Consider the following 26,014-nt stretch of genomic DNA (forward strand, 5'->3'; position numbering starts at 1 on the left):
ATCATTTCTCTATTCTTAAATGGGATTGTGATGAGTAGGTACCATGATCTACAAACAACGCGACTAACTTAATGGATCGCAAAAATAATTAACGTGTGTAAATCAACACGGACTGCTTGGAAATATACACTTACACTGTAAGTATGATCGAGACAAGAGCAAATCATAATATCCATGATACTTAAATGATATACCTGTTTTTGCTCACTGTGTTAGTCCATCTGCCTCTCTTCATTTGGGTTCTCTTTGTCCTCCGTGAGACCCTTCGTGGACAATATATCTAATGTGTTTTTTATGCTGAATTCCAACTTATAGGTTTTAGCTAGATCAAAGGGTTTCAATTGTTTTCAAACAAAAAGCTCGTTTTCGTTGCTTTGCTAGCAATTTTGTCAGTTTTCAGTTGTGTCTACGAAATTCAGGTATAAATCAAATAACTGAATCGTCATTTTGATTTCTATGGATAGGTGAAGATATGAAAAAAAGACCATCGAGAATCTGCAATAGACAAGGCTTGGGCGGTGGAGCCGGAAAAAATTTACAATCGTTTTCAAGGTTAAAAAAATAGTTCAGAGTCTGGGTCATCTAAAAAAAACGTTATCAGTATTTTCGAATGGAAAGTGGTTAAAATTTTTAAATAAAAATGATGGTCATTCATAATTACACAAAATTTGATATATTTTTCTTTATTTTTTGATGTTTGCCTTTCAATTATGATAACATGGTGTTGAATTGGAAACAGCTTCCTCGCTGAAAAAAATATACGAGCAAAGCTGCCGTCAGCACCACCGTGGCGTATGGCAGCCATTTCGACAGGGGCGCAAAAGTAAGTGTTAATCGTAAAATGTTTTAAATAATTACTTTTAAGTTGGAAAAAATTAGAATTCGTATTTCTATCTAAATAATAACGTAGGGTATCTCAATTCAACAACAGTCGTTAAAAATTGCAAGTTACCGATTAACTAAAGTCCTTGTCGTCCATACCAAACGATTTCATTGCTGTTCCAATTTTATTGATGACTGTATTTTTTGTTGACAATACAACGTATTTCTCTTCCTCTTTCGCATAGCACAAGATTTGCCGACATGGAGTGAGCGGACCGCTAATAGCAAAAATCTCAAACGCGTAACCTCCACAAGATGCGCAATTTTTTTTATTTCGATAACGTCATCAAACACCAAATAACGAATTCCATCGAACCTACAGAAATAAATAAAAGTGATAGCTTTCCAGCGACAACATCAATCTTTAAAAACTGAAGAATATATATAGATGCTCCTGGACAGACTTCGATGATATTCTCAATAAGCAATAATTTGAAAAAAATATTGTTGTAAGTAATGTGGTGCATTTTTCTCTGTGATAATATTTGAAAACTGAATTTTAGAATAAATGAAGCTATGTTGATTCATTAGAGATTAGACTGTTGATCATTGGATTTTGTAGCAAATCTAAAATGCAATTTAGGTGGAATACTACCTGTATAACAATGCGCTGATTTAAAAGTAAGACCCTCAGCCGACTTCTGCGGCCACAGCCGGGCCAGCAAGCCAGAACAATCTCACCGGCCTTGGAAATATAGTCATCAATCATCACACCAGCTTATTAATGTAAAAGCACTCTTAATTTATTTCAATATTCAATGTTAATATTCAGGTTCATATATATCCTTCCCAACATGTAATCAAGGTTTATTGGATTCAGTCATATGCATAGAAAAACGAACGAATACATATAACATCATACTAGATAATTCTTGGATACATTCAATCCAGCGTTACTTACAGATTAGCCTAATACACAATTACAATGGCAAAGCGTTTCTCCATGAGATCATGGTAAATTAATGTTGCAAGCGTCTCTTTACAACTAGGAATGTAATACTAGTAGTTTCAAAAGAAAGTTAGTTTTATAAAAGTATCTTGAAGCATTGATTCGACAAGTTTTATATACATAGCTAAAGTTTTTACTCAAACGTAAAGAATACTAAATATATCCATATTCTCGAAAACCTGTCAATTTTCAATAAAAGACGAATTCAAGGCACATATTCTTTCTAATTATTGAAGCTTCCAACTAAATAGTCTAGTATATTTCACAAGGGCACAGTGTATACACAAATTTCGATGGGTGGGTTGAAAGTTGAAGGATTATTCAAACACTTCGACTCGCGGTACCTATCATATTAAGTTTAGACAGTCATTGTGTGAAAACAAAATGTTTCAAAAGAAGACAAGGGATTAATGACTTGGACACAGTCCAATACAGTGTGACTTGAAGCACCAATGTTTGAACTGAAAAAAAAAATACTATTCAATTGATCTATTGCCAACTGTCGCCTATTAATTCAGTTCATAATTATGACAAATTCATTAATATCTTTTGTAATGGTAGTCAAATATAAACGTTGCCAAGTTCTTGGAAAAACTTTGGCATGCACATAGAGTATTTCCACACGATCTACAAAAACATATCGAAATAATAAGCTTTTCAATTAGCAAGGCAGAAACGAAAGCATACGATCCACTCAATTTATGGTGTAATAACATGTACACATAACAAAAACAAGTCTGTCTCGATGAAGGTAAAACAAGCTAGTGCCCAATGAAGCTATTGTTTTGATTGAGATATCAGAATTAGGTCTTAAATTGATTCTCAGAATTCAGCAACCCTATTTAAAACAATAACTTTTTAGTTAGATTTCTGAATACTAAATGCCTGTACATTTACTGAGCAACAGGATAATAAACTTTAACCAGATAATAGAAATTTCTTATTTAAAAAAACAGGATATACAGATTTTTTTTTACTTTCATTATGATCAGAAAGATAGTTTCATCCTAAATCAAATTTATCACACATTATTGCTTCCAAAGAATTTTTCACAATAAAGTAAAACCAAAAAATTATAATGAATGCAAAATAAAGCCACCTGCTTTGAAAGTCTTGTTATTCATTTATCAAGAAAATGAGGCTGAATTTCATTTTCAAAACATGTTGTCATTAACAGTGGAAAAATGTCAGATTTTCACATTTTTTGGAAGTATATTTGATAACAGATATTCACTAAGATATTTCACTAGATTATGTGTTCATTAAAGATAAGGAACCATAAATAAGTCATTAATGAAATAGGTAATTTTCCAAATAATTTCAGTGGACAAAATTTCTTTTAGTTAAAGAAAAATAAAGCTGATTAATCGCGAATAAAATGTTCTCATTCACAGCGATTAATGTCAACCGACCAAAAGTAAAAGTTTACGATAGAATTGGCCACACTGGTATCAGATTCCAAATATAATTAAGTTTATGGATATGTTTAATCATACAGTAAAATACATTTAACAAATAATAAAGCACTGCCGCTGTTAAATTTATAAACAAAATAGTAAGATTTCGAATATATAGAAAATATACGGTAATAGTAAGCTAAAATGTATAAGGCACAATTAAATGTGTAGATGGTATACTTTATGTACAAATTGTGCATTCCCAACTATACTCCGAAGCCATTTTTTTGGGTTTGATTGTAAGTAGTTCTAAATTACAGTGGCGTGTTTATAGATCTTTTTTTGACCAACCTTATCAAAAATATCAACCATTAACAATATACCATGAAATTGATAACTAATTGAATTTAAAATTACCAATGAGGGTATTGCAGGATAGATTTTGGTCCATTGTTCTGTCTAATTGTTCAAATCACATATAAAAACCACCAAGAAACACATACACAACGTTAAGAAATTGCTGTGAAAATGTGAAAAATGCTTTTTTGTGAAACAACGTTTATATAGACGAGTTCATTAAAGCATCTTAACTGAATGACTAGTATCGATGAGATGAATCCTTGTGAATGTAAAAGTGAAAAAAACAATCATAAAAAATAAATTGATGCAATTATTTTGGAGCAGTATTTTTTTTATAAATGTACATAGTTAATCCTGACTAACAATGCAATAGAAGGTTGAAAAACTATAAAATTTCACAAATAAAAACATGAATGTAAATACCAGACCAAGTTTTCAAGATACGATAGTTATTGTTCACACTCGAGCAATGTTTTAGTATTTCCATGTACAATATGCTTCAAAATACATGAAGGAAATAAAGAATAAATGGACAGACATTTTTAGCTGACATTATAAAATCAAGACCATCTTTGATAGCAGATACAAAAACTATTTGCATACAAGGCTTCTCAAGAGGCCATGGAGCTGCTTTCTGGGGGTCATGAACAAAGCCTTTTTTGTCTCATTTCTATTATTATTGAACTTAAATACTTAATGAAAACCCATATTGAAGCCGTATTTTTCCAATCAAATTATTTGAATTGTGAAGTTATTTTGTTCTTGAAGGCACATAAAAGCAAGAAGCATTAAGTTACATGTTACAGCAATCCAAAACATTTAAAGTAGAGCAATCGATTAATTGCCATGCCCCGAATCTGAGTGAAACTAAAATACTGTATGAATTGTATGACATTTGGATGAAAATTGGAAGAAAGTTTTGTATGTAAATATTTCCACTGGCGTATATTAGTGACTGAATATATGTTACATAGCATATATCAAGTAGCAGGATAGCTATACTATTCTCTAGCCGTTTTTAATGATTTCAACAACAAACACAACAGAAGAGAATATATAGAAGAACGCACAAACACAAAGCAGTGACAATCGACGAGTAAAACTGAAATAACAAAACAATTTACTAGTTGTGTAAAATTGCTTTCATAATAATAGCAATAAGACAAATTATAAATTTATTTCCAATAGTTAGAAAATAATATTCTCAAATTACATGAACAGTCATGTAAAAAACATATGGAAGTATTTTAAAAACATGGTTTGCATCTTATGAGTCAAAAATATTCACTGTAATTGTGTCTAAAATAAAATATAAACTTTGCTTTATTTTTGTGAAGAGGCCAAAATTTAATTTTGCAATAAATTAAAAAAAATATTGGTAACAAAATATATTCACGAGATATCTCTAACGACTAAACTAGATTGAATTTTTCCAAGGTAAGGTGCTAAGTTGTCTATTGAGGTCAAGGCAATAATTGTATTATTTTTGATTTTCGTCAAATGTTGATTTAATATTTGAGAATACGTGCCATAATACTATGAAAAAATGGGAGTACAGGGATTTTGATATTTGACATGTAAACCTAAAAATTTCACTTTACAGTCAATATGATGTCTATATAAACATATAGTATGTGTGTGTTATTACATTTTCCTGTGGAAATGAATGATGAAATAGACAATTATCTTCAAATGGGTTATTGTTAATTTTGTGGCAATATCAACGCTATATAAACAAAATACTCAAATACAAACGCATTTACATAGAGTACACAAACAATAATTCAATTAAAGCAAAAATTTGAGCGTTATGTCTGACCTGTTTTCAGCAAAACGATTCTTAAATGAAACACATTATGCGACATAGTTACACAAAAAGCATTGTTAAAAAATAAAACAAACTGACATGATGAAAATAAAACTCAAGAATCTTGACTATTAAAAACAGGAAACAGATTTTTGGTTACTTTATGCCACGTGAGAAAGTTACGATCGCTTAAGGAGGAGTCGTAGATGTGTTATCAGATTCCGTAATCCGTATATGTAATTTTCATCTTTACATTTATCTTCAAATATGTGAGTGAAGTCAATCATTCTGTAAAACGAGGGAATGTTGAATTAGTGAGTTGAAATAATTGGTTACGTGAATAGGGCCTAGTTCATGTTTTCAGATATGTAGGGATTAGTAAAAATAAACAAGCCAAAACAAAGAAAAATTTCTGCTCATGCTTTTCTGGTATTCAGAAGTAGGGTGAACAGTTTTGGATGAATATTATTTGATTAAACAAAATGTACAATGATGCTTTCTTACAGATATAAAGAGCCAAATATATCACACATTTTTGGTCATGTAAGAATATGTACAAAACAACATTAAAAAATTAAATGTATCGATATGTATGTATGAATTTAAAGTGAGCACACAATTAGTGGCATTTACTACTCAAAAAACCACACTCAGTCAATCTTACGATGCTGTCAAAGTGTAGGCCTATCTATTAAAAACTTCAAAATTAAAACAAAGTGCGCCTACTATAATTAGCAATCCATGAACGAGTTTTACTGTGCCAACCCAGCACCCTTGATTTTACCGACTAAATTAGTTCCATATGAAGTGACAAATATCAAAACTTTTGATTATCATAAACAATGTCAAACAATACAGTAGAATATATTATTATGCATGGAATTGGAATTATATTAAATACATAAATAGAGATAATACCAGACTGCTGACTTACATGAATTACACTTTTTGATATATTATGTTTGTGTTGATTAAACATAAAAGCTATTTGTTATCACAACGCATGGTGTAATATATTCTTAGTTTAGTCCTTCAAATACACAGCGAACACCTCCACGCTAGAATGACTTTCAAAATGGAGGAAAGTGGGTGTGACAGGCTAATAATATTCTGGATAAACAATCATGAATACAAATAGTCGGCCCGAGGTATTGTTTGTCATGAATGAAATCGACTTAATGGCAAAAGCAGTATTACGATCATCCTGTCCAGATATCAAGATGACTTAGGAAAATATTTGAACCTGAACATACAGACTGTTTATAAAGATTTTATCAAATCACAAAATTTCTTAATTTATGGCATTTAAAAATTTCCCATTTTTGGAATATAATTATGCATAGAGCACCAAAAAGTTTTTTAATAATGTTTTCCTATGTTATTTGTAAAATTCTCAAGTAGCACTGAGATTAGCTAACCATAAGCGGAATATCTAGAAATGTAAATGAAACAAAATGACGAAAAATGAACATTTGACTTATTTGAAAATAAATTTGCATTTGTCACAGATGTGATAAGTGCTAATCCAGGGAGGAATTTCTCCCAAGGTAGGAAGGGATTTTAATATTTCAGAATCAGAATTTTTACATTGTATTTCGATGTAATAATACTGATATTTTTTACTTAAAAACATATTCATGCACACATTATAAACAATTCAAATCATACAAATACTGAGTTGGGTCGTGCAAATTTCTACAACCTAGTGATTGATCAGATATTGAACAAAAATGGAAACAGAGTTTTTATGCATAACGAGGATGAATAATGATTTTCAAAATAGACAACGGGTAAATGGGGGAAGGTATTGAAACTGTGCTAATTTAACAAATGGTGATATTTTCTATGTAATGGCAAGTTATAAATCTACTAGCAATCACACACTGAGTCAGTCTCATAGAATTAGAATATTTTTTAAATTTTCTTCAAAGGTAATTATACAACCAGCTACAGAATAGAAACAAAAACAAACAATGTGAAAATTATTATGAACTTACCTGACATCTACAAGGTCAGGTGGAAACCTGTATTTACTGTATTCAGTCATAGCATGTTGTTGCATTTTTCGACTTAAATTGTTTACAAATTCTTGTTGCACCCTGACCTCACTTGACAATTTCTTCTTAGAATCGACTTCACTCGAATATCTACGAATTAAAACTTGGTTATAGTCATTGCCAGAATAGGAATAAAACATACAGTTTATTTTGTTGGGAAAAAGTTGGGCACATTTTACTAGTGATATGGCTGTGAGAAAAAAAAGACTCAAGTAATTCAACTTCGGCTCAAATTGTAAATTTGCTGAGTTGAGATAAAATTGTTTTGAACATTTATGTAGCATGAATGGCCAAAATAGAATATTTCACTATTCCGAATCGATTCTGAAAAAATATTTTTAAATATAAAATACTGAATACTTCCTAAATTGGGGCAAGTTCATGTGGAAAATTACATAAACCACTAAATCTCCATGTTGATCTAAAACGACACAAGTATAAAAATCATTGTTTTCTCTGTGTTGTTTGTTATCAGCTGAGATATCGTACGTTTAGATTCGCTCGACTCTCGGCTCAAAATTTCTAATTTTTCAATAAAAAGATTCTAAATTATTCCTAAATACAAAAATTTTCTTTTTCGAATATATAAATTTCAAATAATTTCGAAGATTCGTTTCGGACATTCCTGAAATAAATGCTATTTTGTGTCAAAAAACGACCGGTACTACATGTTTACATATACTACACTGGGATAAATGTAATCTTAATGCACAAAAACATTAAACATATTTACCCAGATTCATTTCCACTAGGTGTTCGGAATGTTTGATTGTTTGAATTATCTCCTCCTGCAGGTACAGATGGTTGAGTTTGTGACATTTCTTTGTTTGCTATACAAAGTAATTTGAGCTTAGTTTTTCAATGTTACAAAAAGAGCTCCATTATTTCTTTCTCAGAACACTTGAGACAACAGATTTGGGAAACCAGTCAGAATACAAGGTGTGGGCATATATATATATACAAGGTGACCTGAATAAAAAACCAGAACCATTTAAAGCACATTCTAGAAACAACATTACCTTCATTCAGAACGCCCTAGATAAGGGCTGTGCAACCGTTTAATACAGGATGGCCAGATTCAAATACCTGAATAAAACAGCGGGCTGTACCTTTATTTAACATAGACTTTCTACTAGGCACAAAAATTTTGGTTATCGACCTTATGACATGCCTTGTTCGTTCCGCACAAGCTAGCTGTCAGAGTATTGTAACTTCATAAAAAAAGGAAAAGGAATTGGGATTACTCGCACGCACTATACTAAATTGAAAACCTGTTACGCAGGCCCACACAATTCAAAATTGGACAGTCTCCACTGGCCGCAGAATTTTTCCTTGTGGGCCGAATTTGGCCCGCAGGTTGCACACCCCTCCCCAAGATTACTGAAACTTGTTGGTTACAATCATCATGAGACACACTGCCATACTTACTTGCATATGTTTCTTTTGTCTTATCTTCATGTTGAGGTTGTTTTTGTTGTTCATTTGTTGACGACGATTCATTGTTTTCATTACTACTTGTTGTCTTCGTATGTTGGCTTGGAAAATCACATGTAGGAAATTCAAGACTCTCTTCAAGAGAATTCTCTCTCAAGTCTTGGGTAAGATTGGCCTGCGGAATGTCAAAATTACAGTCGTTTAATAATACAAATCAGGTGTAAAATTAGGTTAAAATTAGAGAGATGATAGGCCAATAGAAGGGAAGACCAAAACCGAAAAATATAGTATTACAAAATCCGAATACATTCTATTATAATGCTTTAAAATAATAAGGCATATCGGATTTATTCTGAATTCAGTCATGTTTAACATAGAACACTGGTATAATATACAATGAGATTGTTTTGGAAATGCAGAGTGGTTCCAAATAAACAAGACCGTATTTCACAGACTAAGCGGTGCACTTTGAATTATTTTTTTCTTAAAAGTGCTTTTTTCTCTAGTGCTTCATGCTTTATTGGCTACACTCAGAAGCAATAACGGCCGTGTCTTACAGTCCAGAGCGCCCTATGTATGGACAAAACACCAATCTAAGCAATTTATTGATGATGCACCTTATAACCAGGTGCGCCCTATGGTCTGTAAAAAATAAGGTAGCAAAAATAAAGTGAAGGCATTTTTGGATATGATGTGAAAATTTAACAGCTCAGCAAAATAAAATATTTTTATGAAACTATTCTAGGTTATTCCGGAAATAAATAAAGAACGGTATGTTTGGCTTTGGCATTGGCCGACTAGGCTAGGCGAAGACCACTGAGTTTGAGGACGGCAATCAGAGAGGTGGCAAACAGTTGACAGAGACGCATTGTACATACCCGCTGGAAACATACGGGTCAATGGGTCAAGTTGCTGGGAGTCAGACAATGACAGAGCACCTCAGGATTGCCACTTTCGAACCGAGCTGCCTTTCCTCTCAAACAAACGGCAGCACGTTTTTTATATTTTCGGTATTCCATATTTAGAAGCATCTTTGGTTATTTGGTTATATATACCTGCAGAACTTTATCTATGGCACGAAAGCACTCATTGACACGAAAATTGTTAGGAACATACGATCTATATTTATGCATAAATTCTTCATCAGAATCAGATGATCCATCGAAAAATTCTCCTTCGTATATGAGAAGTATTGACGATGAGTAAAACTGAAGTCTGAAAGTTGCAAAAAAATGCTTGCATTAAAAGGTTTGCTATACTATAGTCCCCAAACTGGGGTCCGCGGACCCTTGGAGGCCGTGATGACTGCACAGGATGTCCGTAACGATATGAAACGAGTCTCGAATATATCCAAAAGATCATAATCTCATTGAATTGCCATTAGCCTGCCAGTATTTAACGTAAGTACCGTATGTATTGATTCAGACTTTTATGAGTTTTAATTCGACGAAGGAAACATTATTCTTTCTCGTTGGTTAGGCACATAAATTGATACGGCATGGGATGGGGGTCCGTCAAAAAAAAAAGATTCACAACCAGGGGTCCGCAGCCCAAAATGTTTGGGAAACCTTGATATTTATAGCCTACTGAAGGTAAAAATTTAATTCACATATAGTAGATATACAAGCAATATAGTCACTATATAAGGAATAACAAGATATTTAATTATAATTTAATTTTAAACCGTAAGCTAGGGTGTTAGTTAAATATGATCATGTGTTAGACTAATGGTTCACACTGTCAGTAATAAGTTGCGGCCTCTTTAGCCATCCAAATACATGTATCTGGAAGACTAAATTAGTTAGCTATTTCCATATCCAACCTGAACCGATAACACAAAAAACGAAATGTTTCGTTATGATTACATCGTCTTCTCAGTATTCCTATCCTAAAAATAAATGTGGAAATCCTATCCAGCTTATGAAGTCGCATTACATTTTATAAATCAGTAAATTCTATACAAAAATGAAGTGTCAACTCACTGGCTTTGTGATTCGAACCAAATTAAGATAGTTTCCAGTCTTTGCAAGAAAGCTTTTATTAAATGTTTACGCCAGGCTTTGTTTCCAGTGAAGAAAACCTCCAGACCTGTGAGAAAAAAAAATTAGCATTACTCAATCTGGGCTCTCGACCCCAATAGTGGGCCCAGTACGATTCTCTGGGCCATGGGCAGTAAAAGCTTTCACTAGTAGTAGGTACCATTCGTAATGACTGAATTCATTTCAAGTAAATCGGCCACAATTTGGTTAACTCTTTGACTGTAATGTCTTTGTTCTCGTATGTTGGCAATGCGACAAATAAAATAATTTATATAAACTTGTTTGAAGCAAATCTAGTTACATTTATCGAAGAGGAGGGAGCCACAAGTGTGAACCACTGATAATATACATTATTTGATACTCCCGTAGTATGTGTACCAGTTTAGGGTTAGGCCATAATTTGATTCCGATTTTCTGTAATTTAGATCTATTACGAGTTCGGGGACTGTTGTGTTAGCCAAGTGAATATACCCCATGCCCATAGGCTTCCGTCCCTTTACACACACAACTCGATGTAAAGTAGGCGAACAAAATTAGTTACCTCCATATAAGTACACATACCTTTGGAGCGCCCATTATTTTAACCTGTCTTTTAGTGAATGCATGCTAAGCAAAACCATCCTTCAGAAAAATATACACTTGGATAAATAACACCTGCGTTTACAGTAATCAAATAAAAGCTTTCGTATAAATGGATTGAGGTTCACACAAAGAGATTAACTGAATAAGACATCGTTAAAAATCATGGAACAATTTTACTGTGGTTGAAAGTAAACCCATCCCCATTATTCATATAGACTATGAAACTAATTCTCAATATACTCTTTTTGCTTTAATGTGTAAAAGATCTGATCCATAGCATAGAATATCAAAGCAAAACCTATTGGCAGCATAATATGTGTAGAAAAATGATAGCTGAATAAAATGGTTTAAATGAGACTTATTTGTCTTCCCAAGTAATTTTATTCACATTCGTTATTGAAATTGTTGTTCTGATTTAAAATGTATAATTTGTTATCCAAATTTCCCAAATTAAACATTTTATGCATGGGTATATTGTACGAAAAAGTGATCCCTATAGAATATTCGTAAATGAAGTTATTTTTCAAATTATTTGAACATCTATTGAGGGCACACTGCAAAATATATAGTATTAAAACATGTTTTTCATATAGCGTGTGAGATGTGACATCCATCAGGTTGCCACCACTGTTTCTTATAATGTTCAATAAAATTTAATAACAGGCTCTAGCACAGGAAGTCTGAATGACTAACTATATTACCGGTGTGTATTACTAAGTCTAAGCCCATCGGAGTGATTATAAATAAGCAAACAATATATAACGTCATTTTGAAATGACTAAACACATATTTTACCCTATTAACACTTGGGGAATGATAAAATCTTATTTGAAAAAAAATTTGACCAATGAATGAAAATGTGAGTTACAGGGGGTTATGTAAATTAAAGCATTTTTTAAGACTATTTCAAACTACCTTCACATATGCAAATATCTAGTGTAGTGTGTAGTATTACTCAACCCTTTTATGAAGTCAGCAGACCAATACCAACCACAAAAAAATATCAGTATAATGAGCTGAATACAAGAATTAGCATGGTTGAGATCTACTATTTGGCATAATCTTTTTTAATATGAGACATAAATTAAATAAATAATAAATTTTACATCAGCATATTATATTTTATATCATTAAACAAAGAACAAAATCTTAAAATATACAGGTAAATTCTATAATAAAGAACAAAAATAATTTTACAATTTTTATGACCAAAGCATAAGGTTTGAAACATGTTATGTGAGAATGTAAAAAATGTTAGGGAGCTTTCGTTATTTCTTTTTTCACAATTTGCAACTAAAATCTGTTAATAGCAAGGTCCAATATGAACTTGCGAAAATACAATAAACACAATACATATGGATACATTTGTTTTCACTATTGCAAAGCCAAAGAGGAAAGATGGGTAGTTAGTCTCTCACATACCGTCCATGATGGTTTCCTCAGTTAATGATCTCCCCCATTTTTTGTCCAAAAAGATTGCTTCATTAGGTGATTGACCAGAGACCTTTTACGAAAAATATACATAAATATCAATAAATAAATATGAAATTCTACAAAATAACTGAACAAAAATGTATGATTAAAAATCATGAAATGAGTCATATATGCACATAACACCACAAGAAATCATTAATAATACTAGTACTACTTTGACAAAAATTGCACAACTAAATTTATTCTGCGAAGTGTCCATTAAAAATTATGGCAGAATTAAAAGCGTAATGATCCAGTGGTCGGAGCATTATTAGACTTATCAACTATGATGACATTGTTATCTTGAATTCAAATCCCATGCCCACCACCTCAATCAGGGTGTAATAAATTGGGCGGCCATTGATGAACCGGAAAAATTCTACTGTTTGCAACTGAAAGCTTTTATAGTCCTTCCAAACTATAATAGCTCTATATTAAGCGGTGGTAACTTGTGCAGTTTTGTTCGAAGTAAAAGCGTAATATTGGGTGGAGACAAATCTCTACAGAGGTTAAAATCAGATTTACAATAGATTCCCTTGAACCAGTAATGGAATATTCAGAACAGTATTTGCAAAAACAGTAAATAAAAAAAATATCTGTACAAAACTAATTAAAAAGCACTCAAGTTTCCATGAAAGCTCTTGTCTTTTTTCAAGGTGCTTGGTTGATATTGAAAAATGACAAGTGTGCTTCAATCAGGAATAAACCAGTCAACCGACCAAACGTACAAACAACAAAAATATTTACGATCCTTAAACTGTTTAACCTCTGTGGGTTCAGCATTCTGCAAACGTAATACCATCCATCAAAACATGTTTAATGTAAAGGTGAAGTCAACAAATATTGACATTGTTGTATGTCAGAATCAGAATCCTTGTATATTTATAACTTCGCAACTTGCAAATAAGAAGATTTAACTTTAAATTATAAATAAGTTAGAGATTGAAGTAATTTATCATGTATAGAAAGATTTTCCAATAAAGGTTTCCAACGTTGGAAGCAACGATGATTTACTTATATATATACGTAAAAGTTAGTTTATCAAAGTAATTTTTTGATTTGAAAAAACTTTTTTAATTTGAAATCACAGTTTGTGACTGACAAACCCTTCTAAACTTTTTTGCAATTCCTAGTGTAACTTGTGTATTGGGTATTTCAACTTTTCCCTCATGATACCCTCTTCATATATTTTAATCAAAATTGTAATATATGATTAATATGCTATGAAATTCTGACCAAAAACTTTTCAATAAGCTGATACTAAATAATGTGAACAAACTATTTGGGTGTATTCCAAGAATTTCTAGAATCCCACAGTTTCAAATTTCAGTAATGTGTTTATTTACATATAAAACTGACCAATAATCATGCCTAAAATCTCATTTTTTGACAATTTGGTGGGCCTGGTATACAAAGTACAATTTTATCAACCGATTTCAAATCCAAAGCAAGTTAACCGTGCTACTTGAACTTGACAATTGAGTATTCACGATGATAAAAATTTCATGAACCTTGGATATAGCATAAGGTATGTTTTCACATAAGATAAGTTTTGAAATTTATTTATTTTTTACCACTGCATAGATGAACATTGCTACTGTTGAATGCTAAACCATTGACTGATAAGTCGTTGTGCAGTTTCAATTTGGTAATGGACAAATTGGAAATTCTGTAAGATTCTGATACATTATTTATCAAGCAATTTTATGAGTTTACCCTAGTTACTAATATTGAGAAAAGTTGAGTCCTACAAAAACAAGCTTCACAATTCAATGGTTGTTCTATCAACATGCGTAAAATGACAAATAATGTGTGGGTGGGAATGGAATGCAACAATGAGACTATTTACTGGTCTAATTTTTTCCAGTACAGTAATTTGGCTCATTTTAATCTGATACCGTGCAAAGGGAAAGGATAGTGTACAAATTTGAATAAAAAAAATCCCATATCTGTTATATATAGAGTAAAGAATAGGTGTTATTGCACATTTATCTTTGAACAAATACATTACTAACAATTTAATTTATGTGATTTGACCTATTAAATAAAAAAATATCCCTGATTTAACTACCAGTATATTATATTTATTCACATTTCTATTCTCGCTTGCTTGAGTGAGTGAGTGTGACTTTGTTTTCAGGAATTTTCTTTTAAATGAAAGAATTCGATCCAAGGAGAAGAAAGTGGCATAAAACAATCTACCGTATGTGTATTATGTACCCATCAGAGTATTACAGGAACTTCAAGTTCAATAAAGTTTTACATAATATATTCCTTTCATAAACAAAGTTGAGATAGAAGATTGGTGGGCATTCGAACTAACTGGTGTGAACCTTCAGATAACACGAACACAGACTTACATATTACATCATATCTTGGAATTTATATGCTTCATTCCCTTTGGGCTAGCTGTGGTTAACTGACAGACGTTAGTAATATTACAAATTTAATATTAAATCATGTACAACAGTTGCCACTTGTTATTTCTAATGCCCATAATTTTATTACTCATGCAAATTTAGGATGTGATGAATGCAACATTGAAACAAGTCCAAGATTGGAAGCTGCTACTTTTGGCATCTACATAAGCTTTTTAATAAAGATATTCTATCATGCTGGATCTAAAATTTACCACTTAATTTTAATTTTGATTATTCAACAAGTAGAAAGTACTTTAAATTAACTTTTAAATTAAAAGCAGCATTTTTGATTTTTTTTGAAAATGAATCTTTTCATTTTGAACCAATTCTTAGACAATTCTGGACATATCCAAAAAATTGGGGAATCTTAGATCATTCAAATATGTTATAATATTAATAATGATAATATGTCTGAAAGCCATATACATTTAAAGTTGATTATTCTCGATTAATTAATGAATACCATTTTTATAATAATCAGATATAACTTTTGCCAAAATTGGCAGACAAAAAAGTCTGGAATAAGTATCAGTATTAGAATCTTGATGTAATAAAAAGCAAATAAAGTCATTTAGTAAATAATAAAGACAACAATACTGTTGATATAAATTAGTTTCCAAAATGTCTGATAATAAGGCAGTCACGTTTTAAACACTAAAGACACAAAGTCTTCTTCAGTTGTGGTTCCTAATAACAAATCTGAGCTTTTAATCTCATAATGAAAGTGCATTAAAACTTCATTATATTGTTCTCGTAAACAAAGCAACCATCAGCGTTATTATTACCACTGTCAAGTATGAAATTAAGATTAGTAACTTCTATTGGATGTTATCCAAAAATGATTTGTACTTGTGAAAACAAACAATGGCAGCTTTGTTTATGACCACAATAAAATAAATAATAATGCAGGCTTGCTTGATTTCACAGCATTATGATATCATGAATTTGAAACGTGCTCAGTGTCACTACTTGTAAAACACAATGTATACATTTTATCGTAAGGTCAAGAATTTTAAAAATGTTCAAAGAAGATTCAAAACTGATAAAAGAAATGCAGATTGTATCTAATATGATATATATGATAATACAGAATAGTATAATATAGGCGAATAACAGTTTCTAATAATTACAGAATTTTGACATGATAAGCTGAATTTCAATTAAAAATCACACTCAAATCGAACATATCATTTATCTTCATATTGTATATCAGCCGATAAATCTTGTTAACTAAGAACTAGTAAAATGTGATTTATATAATAGTATTAATAAAGAAGGATTTAAAAACAATTAAAATTGAATAGAAGTTCCCATCATCATCATCATCATCATCATTTGTTATCATCCTCAGAAAAACAACATATTTTTTTTTATTCGATTGGAAACGCAACATAAAATAAATCAGTAACATTCATACTACAAAGCAAGAATATGAGGCGTGCTTATCAAAATATCAACAATCCATCCATCATAATTATATAACAAAAATGCTTTACGATGATGAACTTAGTTTCCTGAAAAATAGAAATAATATTTACTTCAATTCAATAGCCTATTTCCACCAATTACATTAGGATCTCAATTAAAAAGCAAAGGGAGCAGAAGCGTATTGTTTGGTTACTAATCCATGGAATGCCTAGATTAATTGGCCAGTTCATTTTACCTAATCCTATTTGATGTAGTTAGTGGAAGCCTAACTGATCTGTTGCACAACCATCCAGTAAAAGGCATGTGATCCTTCTCCACGCCCATATTATTAAAATCTACATCCTCTGCCCATATTTGGCCCAACACTGATGAATTTCGCCATTGACGGATGGTACTAATTTGATTTAAATGAAATCTGAAGAATAGAAATATCTTTTCAAACATTCGTACAACCAGAATTAATTTGTCATTCCACAACAATGACCTTGCGAAGTAGAGGAAATCCAGAATATATCATGATTTTGTTCCATACGAACGGTATGAAATCAAAGTTAATTTCAATGCATAATCCTAGAATACCAAATTGTTCAGAAATAGATATCTATATTATAGAATGTGGACAAGCATATCTTAAAAATTTAGCAGCAAAATTCCCAAATTTAAAATTTTCAACATAGCGGGTTAAAGAGGAAATTTATCATTTTTTTATTCTACATTCTACCCTATTACACTGAATGATGATTATTTACGCTATTATAGCTCATTATCCAATTATTTCCACTAACAATAATATAGCTTGCAGTATTGATAAATTGAAAACTGTTTCTAGTGAAAAAGATCCAGATTCATGCTTTCTATGAAGAACTAACAACCTTCATAATTTTTTATTCGAAATTTTATTCAGGCGTGTGGAATTTTCCTTCTTCTAGTCTGATAGTGCAATTGCGATTTGTTTTATCATGAAATGGAAACAAAAAATTTAATACACATCCATGGATGATGGAAACTGAATATTCTAATATTTCAAAAATAACATAGGTGTGTATTTGAAAACGTTCCGAAATTGAACAAGGGCTAGTCTGGTAATATTGTAAAATTTCAATAGCTTGAAATATTAAATTTTCAAATGGATCTATTATTACAAATTTGAAATATCAAGTAATATTAGTCTGGACTGATTCGATTATTCGATTCGTTCTGCAAATTGCAGCAACAAGCAGGTTCAAAGCTTCTTCCCCGAGGCAAAATATCCAATCAACTTACGTTAGATGAGTCCACAATATTGTTTTTCTCAGCAGACCAAACTATAGCTTGTCAATGTATAATTTATACAGCTTAAAATAATTCTACATAATAACATATGTTAGAGATGAGCTGTTAATAGGCTTCATAAAGTGAGTGAATCAAACGGGCCATTACGTCAAAGGAAATGATAATATTATATATGAACGAACCATACATGAGTTCTAGAGGAGCAATAAACAACCCTCCAGTGCTTTTATGGAATGTATTCAGACTGTTAAACCCAAATGCTTAATAGGAAATACATGGCTGGGTGCAAATGGATAACTTTTTCTGGCTATTACATTTACTTCTACAAAGAAATTGTAAAAAACATATTCAACCTTCAGGGTAAATACATAATTCACATGCCTTCATTTAAAAAAAACTAAAATACCAGTTTTAAGCAAAATTGTATAAACATGGAGGGACTAAAAATAGAATTTGTGGGTTAAGAATTTTATTGACTATTAACTTTCATATATAACATAATACAATGACATTAGAGGCGACAGGATAAATTTCCATTATCTTGCTTAAAGTTTACCTATAGTTGTTTATAGTAAGCCTACCAATCGACCAGTTAACTTCAGTAATTTAAAAAGTAGATAAAGATTGAATTTTCAACCCTAAATGTCATATGAAATGGTGTAAGAGATTTTTATATATTTATCAATTCTAGTCTTAATTAATTTTTTTCAGATAAAAAAAATAACATCATTTTTCGATGTTTTTCATATTTTTTTATCATCGTTTTTGACTACAACCTTATTACAGAACAACCATACGATATGTTTATCAAACAATACAGCTGAATGATTTACAACATCCTGACTGACATTTAAATTAAGGCAAACACAATAAAACATCAATGGAGTCAATTCAAAATGGAATTTTACAAAAACCTTATTAATAAACTTAACTACAAAACTGATTGACAAAATACGAAGCACAAGTTACATAAGTTTGTATATTTATGTAATATATAGATAATAAAACCAACAATATAAACAGAAAAACACGAATTGACAACAATAAATAAACTGAAATTTATGAAACCTATACCTATTCACTATCAAAAATCTAGAAATTACAAAAGAGATCCGACATTCAATCTTATTGTGAACTGGCTCCAAACAAGGCTGCAGACAAGTATTCCTATTAAATATACAATTACTAAAAAGATTACTGGTGGGCACAGCCTATCAGATTTTATCACACAAGACGCACAATTTTAACCACATGACCAAAAAACATTACATGACCTGCTAAACACTATAATAGGGCAAGGCAACTCTCATTTTCCATCATTCACCAAATTAGTTGGTTGTTTCTTATCTTGTAGCTGCCAAATGTCTTTGCAAGTGTAATAGTGCAAGTTTAAAAGCTCTTGTTGTTCTAACCAAGATCAGAGATCAGATCAATCAAGATCAGATCAGTTCTATCAGAGTTCAATTCAAATACTCTGTTTAAATGAATAATTTGTAGCAAACCGAATTATAAAAAGTGAAAATCATTACACATCATTGGCACTTATCCAGAGAATTTTTTGGAGGAAATGAAACTGATGCCTGAAGTTGAAATCAAGGCCAGTGGTACTTCCAAATTCATACGTAGTAATCAGATTTCAAAAGCCTTTAAAATCAAACAAATATAGTAACGAGAATATCTCACCCTCATTCCTAACAATTGAAATCCAAGGTTTTGCTGGGGTGGATATTTTCCCGTTTCGAATGCTATTTTCGCTTCATCTGCATGTGGGTCATAAGACACTCTTCCAATTTTGATGTCTAGAATTGAAGGATTGCGAAATCTGCGGCATGCATCTTCTAATTTCATGTATGCAGCTAAAGAAAAATGTACTTATTTTATAAGTTGACCTCATGCTCCATGAACATAAGGAGGATGATCAGGAAAAAGTTATCCGGTAATGAATTTGAGATAGCATAAGTTTTGCATATTATTGTCTATGAACTGATGATAGCTCACAGACAACCATGTAGGTGTTATTGCCGTTATCCTCTGCCAAACTAATGAATTCTTGAAATATCTCTCTCAAGTATCGATAAGCATATCACTTTCTGCAATGCTTGCAGGTTGCAGCACACTGTCTTTTGAGATTTCACGGTTTGGCTGCAAAGCCGTCATTTCATGTTGTTGCGTCACAATCACAACATCGCAGGATCGGGGAAAACCTCACTGGGTTTCAATCGGTAGATACTTAGTTTTTCTTTGTTGAAGAATATTAAAAAAAAACACGAAAACTCGACTACCATCCAAGTACCCCTAGAAATCTTCTCGTCAGGGGTTCACGAACCCCAGGTTGAGAACCCTTGGTCTAGACATTCCAAATGATTACTAAGAGAATCTGAGTGTTAGATTAAATACATAGGCTAATCATTTTTCATATGATAGAAAAAACCATTAATAATTATTAAAAATAAAAATATTGCAACATATAGTAGGCTATTTAAAAATTTCCATGTTCATCCAAGGAGAGAGAAAGCCAGATAAAAGTGACCACTAATCATAGAATTTGTCACTCTTTGTTTTTTGTCATGCCTTGTCACTCTCATCCGATTGACAAACAAGTTCAGGCTTGGGAATAAGTAACCAGTTGATTGTTCTAAATGCATGAATCTGGAGGAAGGAAGTTGTAATGGGCCGGCCTATGACATCAAAGAGTCCAGCGATCCATTCGCAGTTTGCACATAATTATACTCACAAGCTTCCAACTTAAAAACCTAAGCAAAGTAATGATTTCATAAACATCCTAAACATTGGCTATTTCAAAATTTTATATTATAATATCAATTTCAATTTTCCAGACACCTTCACATACACAGCAAAGCAGTACAAAACTACAGTGAACTTTATATAACACCAAGTAACTTCACTTACGTGACTCAGATTCATTTTCTACAATAATAGGATGACACAACCCAAGATATTTTGGAAGAAATGGCCGCAGTGTCATCAAAACTGGATCTTCACATTTTGGGTTGAATACTTTGGTATAAAAATTAACTTCACATTCTCCTCTTGGCGGAGGTTGCACAGGTTTTAGAATTGACCCATCTGTATGCTGTAACATTCCTAACAGAGATACAGAAATTTGATACTTTATTGATTATCTTTGCATAAAGTTTTATGGGGAAATATCCAGAAAAAGAGATGTAAAATTTAAAGATCAATGGAAGTTCTTGGGTCTTAATTGTAACACAATATCCATGCTTTTTGATATGTACGATGTATTAAATTTTCGGATAAATCTCAGACTATTACAAATTTACAATATAATTGATTTATGTATAGATCATAGTTAACTGCTTTGTCCCGTCAATCAGTATTTACTTTACTAATGCTATATTAAACACTAATTCTTCATAGTGTTAGTAAAACTTGGCACTTTAGTGGAGGCGAGCAAGTTCACTCAGAGATCATTCCTTTTGTTTCTTAATCAGAGAAAATGACCATGCATAGATCAAATTTACTGTTCTCAGGTTTCAACACATTATAAAAAGATATATTGTCGAAAATAACAAATACCATATTTCCCGGGTAATAAGCTGGCTCTGCGAATAGGCAGAGACCAAGATTTTCCTCGGCTAAATAAGCGGATCAGAAAAATTGAGTTGCTTTTTTTCTCTGTTTATCAATTGACCCCAATGTGCTTCATTCTTAACGATTCTATTTTTTTTAAATCTGGATGACCAATACCATCTATGAAAGCTGTTCTTTCTACAAAAAGATTTTATTACCCAATTTTAAACGTCCTTGTCCAAATCTGTGCCCCGCCACTTGATGAGCAAGAGGCTTACATCCTTTAGGTAGTGGTGGTATAACATCAGATGAATTTACATTTTCTGTGTTTTGTACTAATGCAGAAGCTACTTGATGTTTATGGTGATGGGTCGTTTTTTGCTTAGTTGAGTCTTAAGAAATATAAATGAAATGATTGAGTTTATACAAAATTAGATAAGTTTGAAATTATATCAACATCACATTTGAGAAAAAATGTTGAATTGCTACAAAATCTCTAGAATTTTTCTTTGAACTTGAAATATTTAAAATATTTCAAAGGCAGGCAAAACAGATTTTTTCACAGATAAAACACATACATTTGAAACACCATATATTAAAATTATTCAACACGGATTACAGCTTACTCCATCGTCAAGTTCATGCATCTGAAGAAAATAAACCTTTGATTTATTTATTACTAAAGTATACAATGGAGAAAACTAGACAAAAAAATAAAATAAAAATTTTGCTGCACCGTAATCTGATATTAATATTTTAGGTCTCTTGAAGTACGTGTCCTCAAGTACTTCTACCGGGCGTAGCATAACGATTTTTGCATATAATATTCCGAACCCCCACATGAGTATGTCAACCAAAAATTACATTACTGCGACATCACAATCGCGCCATGGAGCTTGCTAAATTAAAGCTACGATCGTCCGAAATGGCATTTGTGCCGACTATAATGAACTCACTAACACCAGCAATCTCTCACCTATCGGTATTGTTGAGGCGAGAAAACGAGAGAAATAGCTTACGCGATTTCAAATGATTGTCAGCGCGACCATGCTTTTACTTCTGAGGGTCGTATTACTTCACTACGATGTGTATAATGGCTTTTGCTGTCCAAATATATTCAATCTATCACAACGACGAGAATTTAAAATGTCCTTCTATTTTAATTTAATTGTGTTCATGGTAACTCGCGGTTGCATCGACTTACGACAAGAGGAAAGCATTACTTCCTTAAAATGGCAGGGCAATGTGCGACTATAATAATGTGAGAATATATAATATTGCCCGATTATATTTTTTGCGATCTTGCGAATTTGTTATCGCCGTTAGAAAAATCCTAACATCTGCTATAAATTTCCAGAAAGTACAACTTGATTTAGTACTTATTAAAAATATATTTAAAGTATATCAATAAATCAAAAATACATATTCATCGTCTTGCTTTATTATTAATTTAGTTGTGATCATTTTAATCTGCAGTTGTGTTGTCGAAATAAAAGCAATGCTACTCAGAAAATATCATGACAATGCGTGGACACAAAAATGCATGGTAAAGTGCTTGATTATATTTTGTTTTGATTCGTATTTTTGTAAATTTTCGACAAATCTGAGCTGTTCGTACAACACTTACGGTGCTCCAGTACTGTACGTACTAAAGTAGAGGCGGTAAAGCAAAGAATCCTAAGGGAAAATGCCTTGGTATGTATACTACGGTAGCACCCGAAATTTTGCGATTTGTAATGTCTAAAAAAGCGTTTTTAATCGGTCGCGGACCATCATAAAACAAAATTTAAGGTGTTTTCCGTTTTATTTTTAGTATTGCCGCTTTTCAATTTAGAAAATTCGGGTTGCCACCATTGACACTTATCATCAGAAAAAAATATTTATTCCTTGTTGTTCGAACTTGCGAAACTCCATTTAGATATCTACCGAAGCGTGTGCACCCTCGTGTTTTCGTCGGAAATCCGCAAGTGAATTGTGCGATCCGATCGTTTGATTTGGCGACGCGCAGGTGACCTTCACGTCACCTGTTACCAAATTTTCGAATAGTAAATTTATATTATAATAGTCGAATTTTCGAATATATGATGAACCCTACTCAGTAACCAGTAATTATTAACTCGATTAATTTTATGTGAATAAACTTGCTTTTTATGTTTTATGTAAATTCTGACGTAAATCGTAACTTGGCTGATAGTTGAGTTTCGCAAAAACGTTTGCTGCACGAAGTGAATTTCTGGCTCGTTGCGGACTCATTCAAACGCTCTGCGGACTCATTTGAGACCGCGGACTCGGGTTGGGAAACACTGCCTTAGACACAGATGTGGACCCTTAACACATTAACAAGTATAACTGCAGTTTGGGACTGCTGCGTTATAGTATAGTAGTAGGACAACAGACCTGGAATATACAAATAAAACTCTAGTACAATACACAAGACAAAGAGGTACGGCACAATGACGATATATGTAGCCTATCTACAGAAGGGGGTCTCATGTAGTTTCCTACCTAACGTACTTCTAGTGGGCGTAGCGTAACAATTTTCTCATGTGTCAATCCTAACCCCCACCTGACTAGGCCATCCAAAAATTATGTCACTACGACATCACAATGACGTAATAGAGCTCTTAAAACTATTCGAACTGTCACCCAAGACGCGCAGACAAGAACCCGAAATCGAACAGCTATTTCTCTCGTTTTCTCCTCGCAACAATCCCGATAGGAGAGATCGCTGCATTGGTCAGTTCTTCATCCTCCGCGTCAATGCCATTTCGGGCGAACGTACGTGTAGGGTGGTGTAGCCAGGCTGCGGACGATCTCATTCAAACCGCTATAAAACAAAAACCAATATTTCTAACCCGTTAATTTTTTACCATGGGTGCATTGGCATGCTAAACCTCGAATTAACTTTCTACGAGCAGGGGTTAAAGCTATACAAATCACCAAAGTTTGACACTCGGAAGACGTATTTGCGACCGAACGACCAGTGTGCGACCCCGGATTTCAAGCCTTGAACATAGTTTCTGCTGCGTCGAGACTAGAGCATACGCAGCCATGCGTGAAAAAATTGGGCTTCTAATTGCATTTCTGACCGTCATATATTTTAAGAACACAGTTATTTCGAACAAAACTCGTCAAATTATAAACAAAGCACCGCATCACAATAATCAAACAGAAAAAAACACTGTGGTCACAAATTGGTCAGCAAAGATTTTATCGCAGTATCGACGTATTGGAAATGTGCACCCCCTCCCTATTCCTCCTCCTTTAAATGTCTGAATGTACAAACGTGAAACTTTAAAAAAGATGGTTAAAAGAAACAAAACTCTACCCACCTGCCAAATTTTACCTTTTTATCTCTTATATTTGTATGGACTTTCAAGCTTTTCTAGAGAGACAATGGGTAGTTGGCGACACTAAAAAACGGTGCGTTTTTTTTCTTCGATCGGGTTTTCAGTCGTAACTTTTTTGTTTGTGGCCGCATTTCAGTGTAACTTCGCAGGGCTACGAGGAATTAGTGGAAGATAACGCGTGAGAAATATCGTCTCGGTTTTCGTTAATTTTTTCTGCATCAATTTAATCGATGAAGTTGATGGCCGCAAATAAGTCGTAGCTGCAAAGTGGCTAAGCCACTCCTTTTGGCAGGCTCTATGACGTGATTGTGATGTCGTAGAGACGTAATTTTTGGATGGCGTAGTCAGGTGAGGGTTAGGATTGACATGTCAAAAAATTGTTATGCTACGCCTACTAGAAGTACGACCCCTGTTCTGACGTATCACATACAGACATATTTTTTAACAAAAATTAATTACAAATTTTACCATTTCCAGCGCCAACACTTTGCCCAGCAGCATGCACAGACATTCCACAATCAAACTTTTCTTCCAGTCTTCCGAACTGCTAAACTTGTGCGAGCTTATGTTCTTGTAGACTAGTACCGTACAGTAGTAGGGCCTATATCCACTTGATTGCTTTGCTTCAGAACGAATAAATGTGATTTCTTCTTATGTGAATAACCGGTACCGGTAGTCTAACTTGACTAAATACTGAAATATAAGGAACAGGTATGACATAAGTCTATATATACAAGATACCGTGCTGTAGTAGTCTACTGATGATATGGGTACCACCGGCTGTACCCGTTATGAAAGTAACACCAAAACGAACGAGAGGTTGTCAGTAGGCGCACACTGCTGCACTGGCCTAAAGCTTACAACAACACCAGTTCGCAACATCAGTCGAGAATGTTGAGCTCACTGAAACCAAAGTGACTATAATACAAGTGGAAACAACAAATGCAATGATGCATATCGGACGCCATTTTGGGTCCGACGAATCGCGAAACCGCAAGTGCAGTTTTAAGTA

At 32.7% G+C, this 26,014-nt stretch overlaps 1 protein-coding gene across 1 annotated transcript; it reads right to left on the reverse strand.

Annotated features, from left to right (window-relative positions):
• Positions 1-1,600: 1,600 nt before the first annotated feature.
• On the reverse strand, positions 1,601-25,710 carry LOC120348086 (inositol polyphosphate multikinase-like). The gene is made up of 11 exons (XM_039418202.2): positions 25,471-25,710; positions 21,871-22,044; positions 21,011-21,205; positions 19,784-19,956; positions 12,930-13,011; positions 10,869-10,974; positions 9,942-10,101; positions 8,881-9,061; positions 8,186-8,282; positions 7,393-7,542; positions 1,601-5,683 (listed from the first exon to the last, which is right to left on the reverse strand). Exons 1-11 carry the CDS (start codon positions 25,511-25,513, stop codon positions 5,575-5,577), a joined length of 1,470 nt encoding a protein of 489 aa, XP_039274136.2. The 5' UTR covers positions 25,514-25,710; the 3' UTR covers positions 1,601-5,574.
• Positions 25,711-26,014: the final 304 nt, after the last annotated feature.

Source organism: Styela clava, chromosome 11 (genome assembly GCF_964204865.1).
Source record: "Styela clava chromosome 11, kaStyClav1.hap1.2, whole genome shotgun sequence".
In the NCBI taxonomy this organism is placed as follows: domain Eukaryota; kingdom Metazoa; phylum Chordata; class Ascidiacea; order Stolidobranchia; family Styelidae; genus Styela; species Styela clava.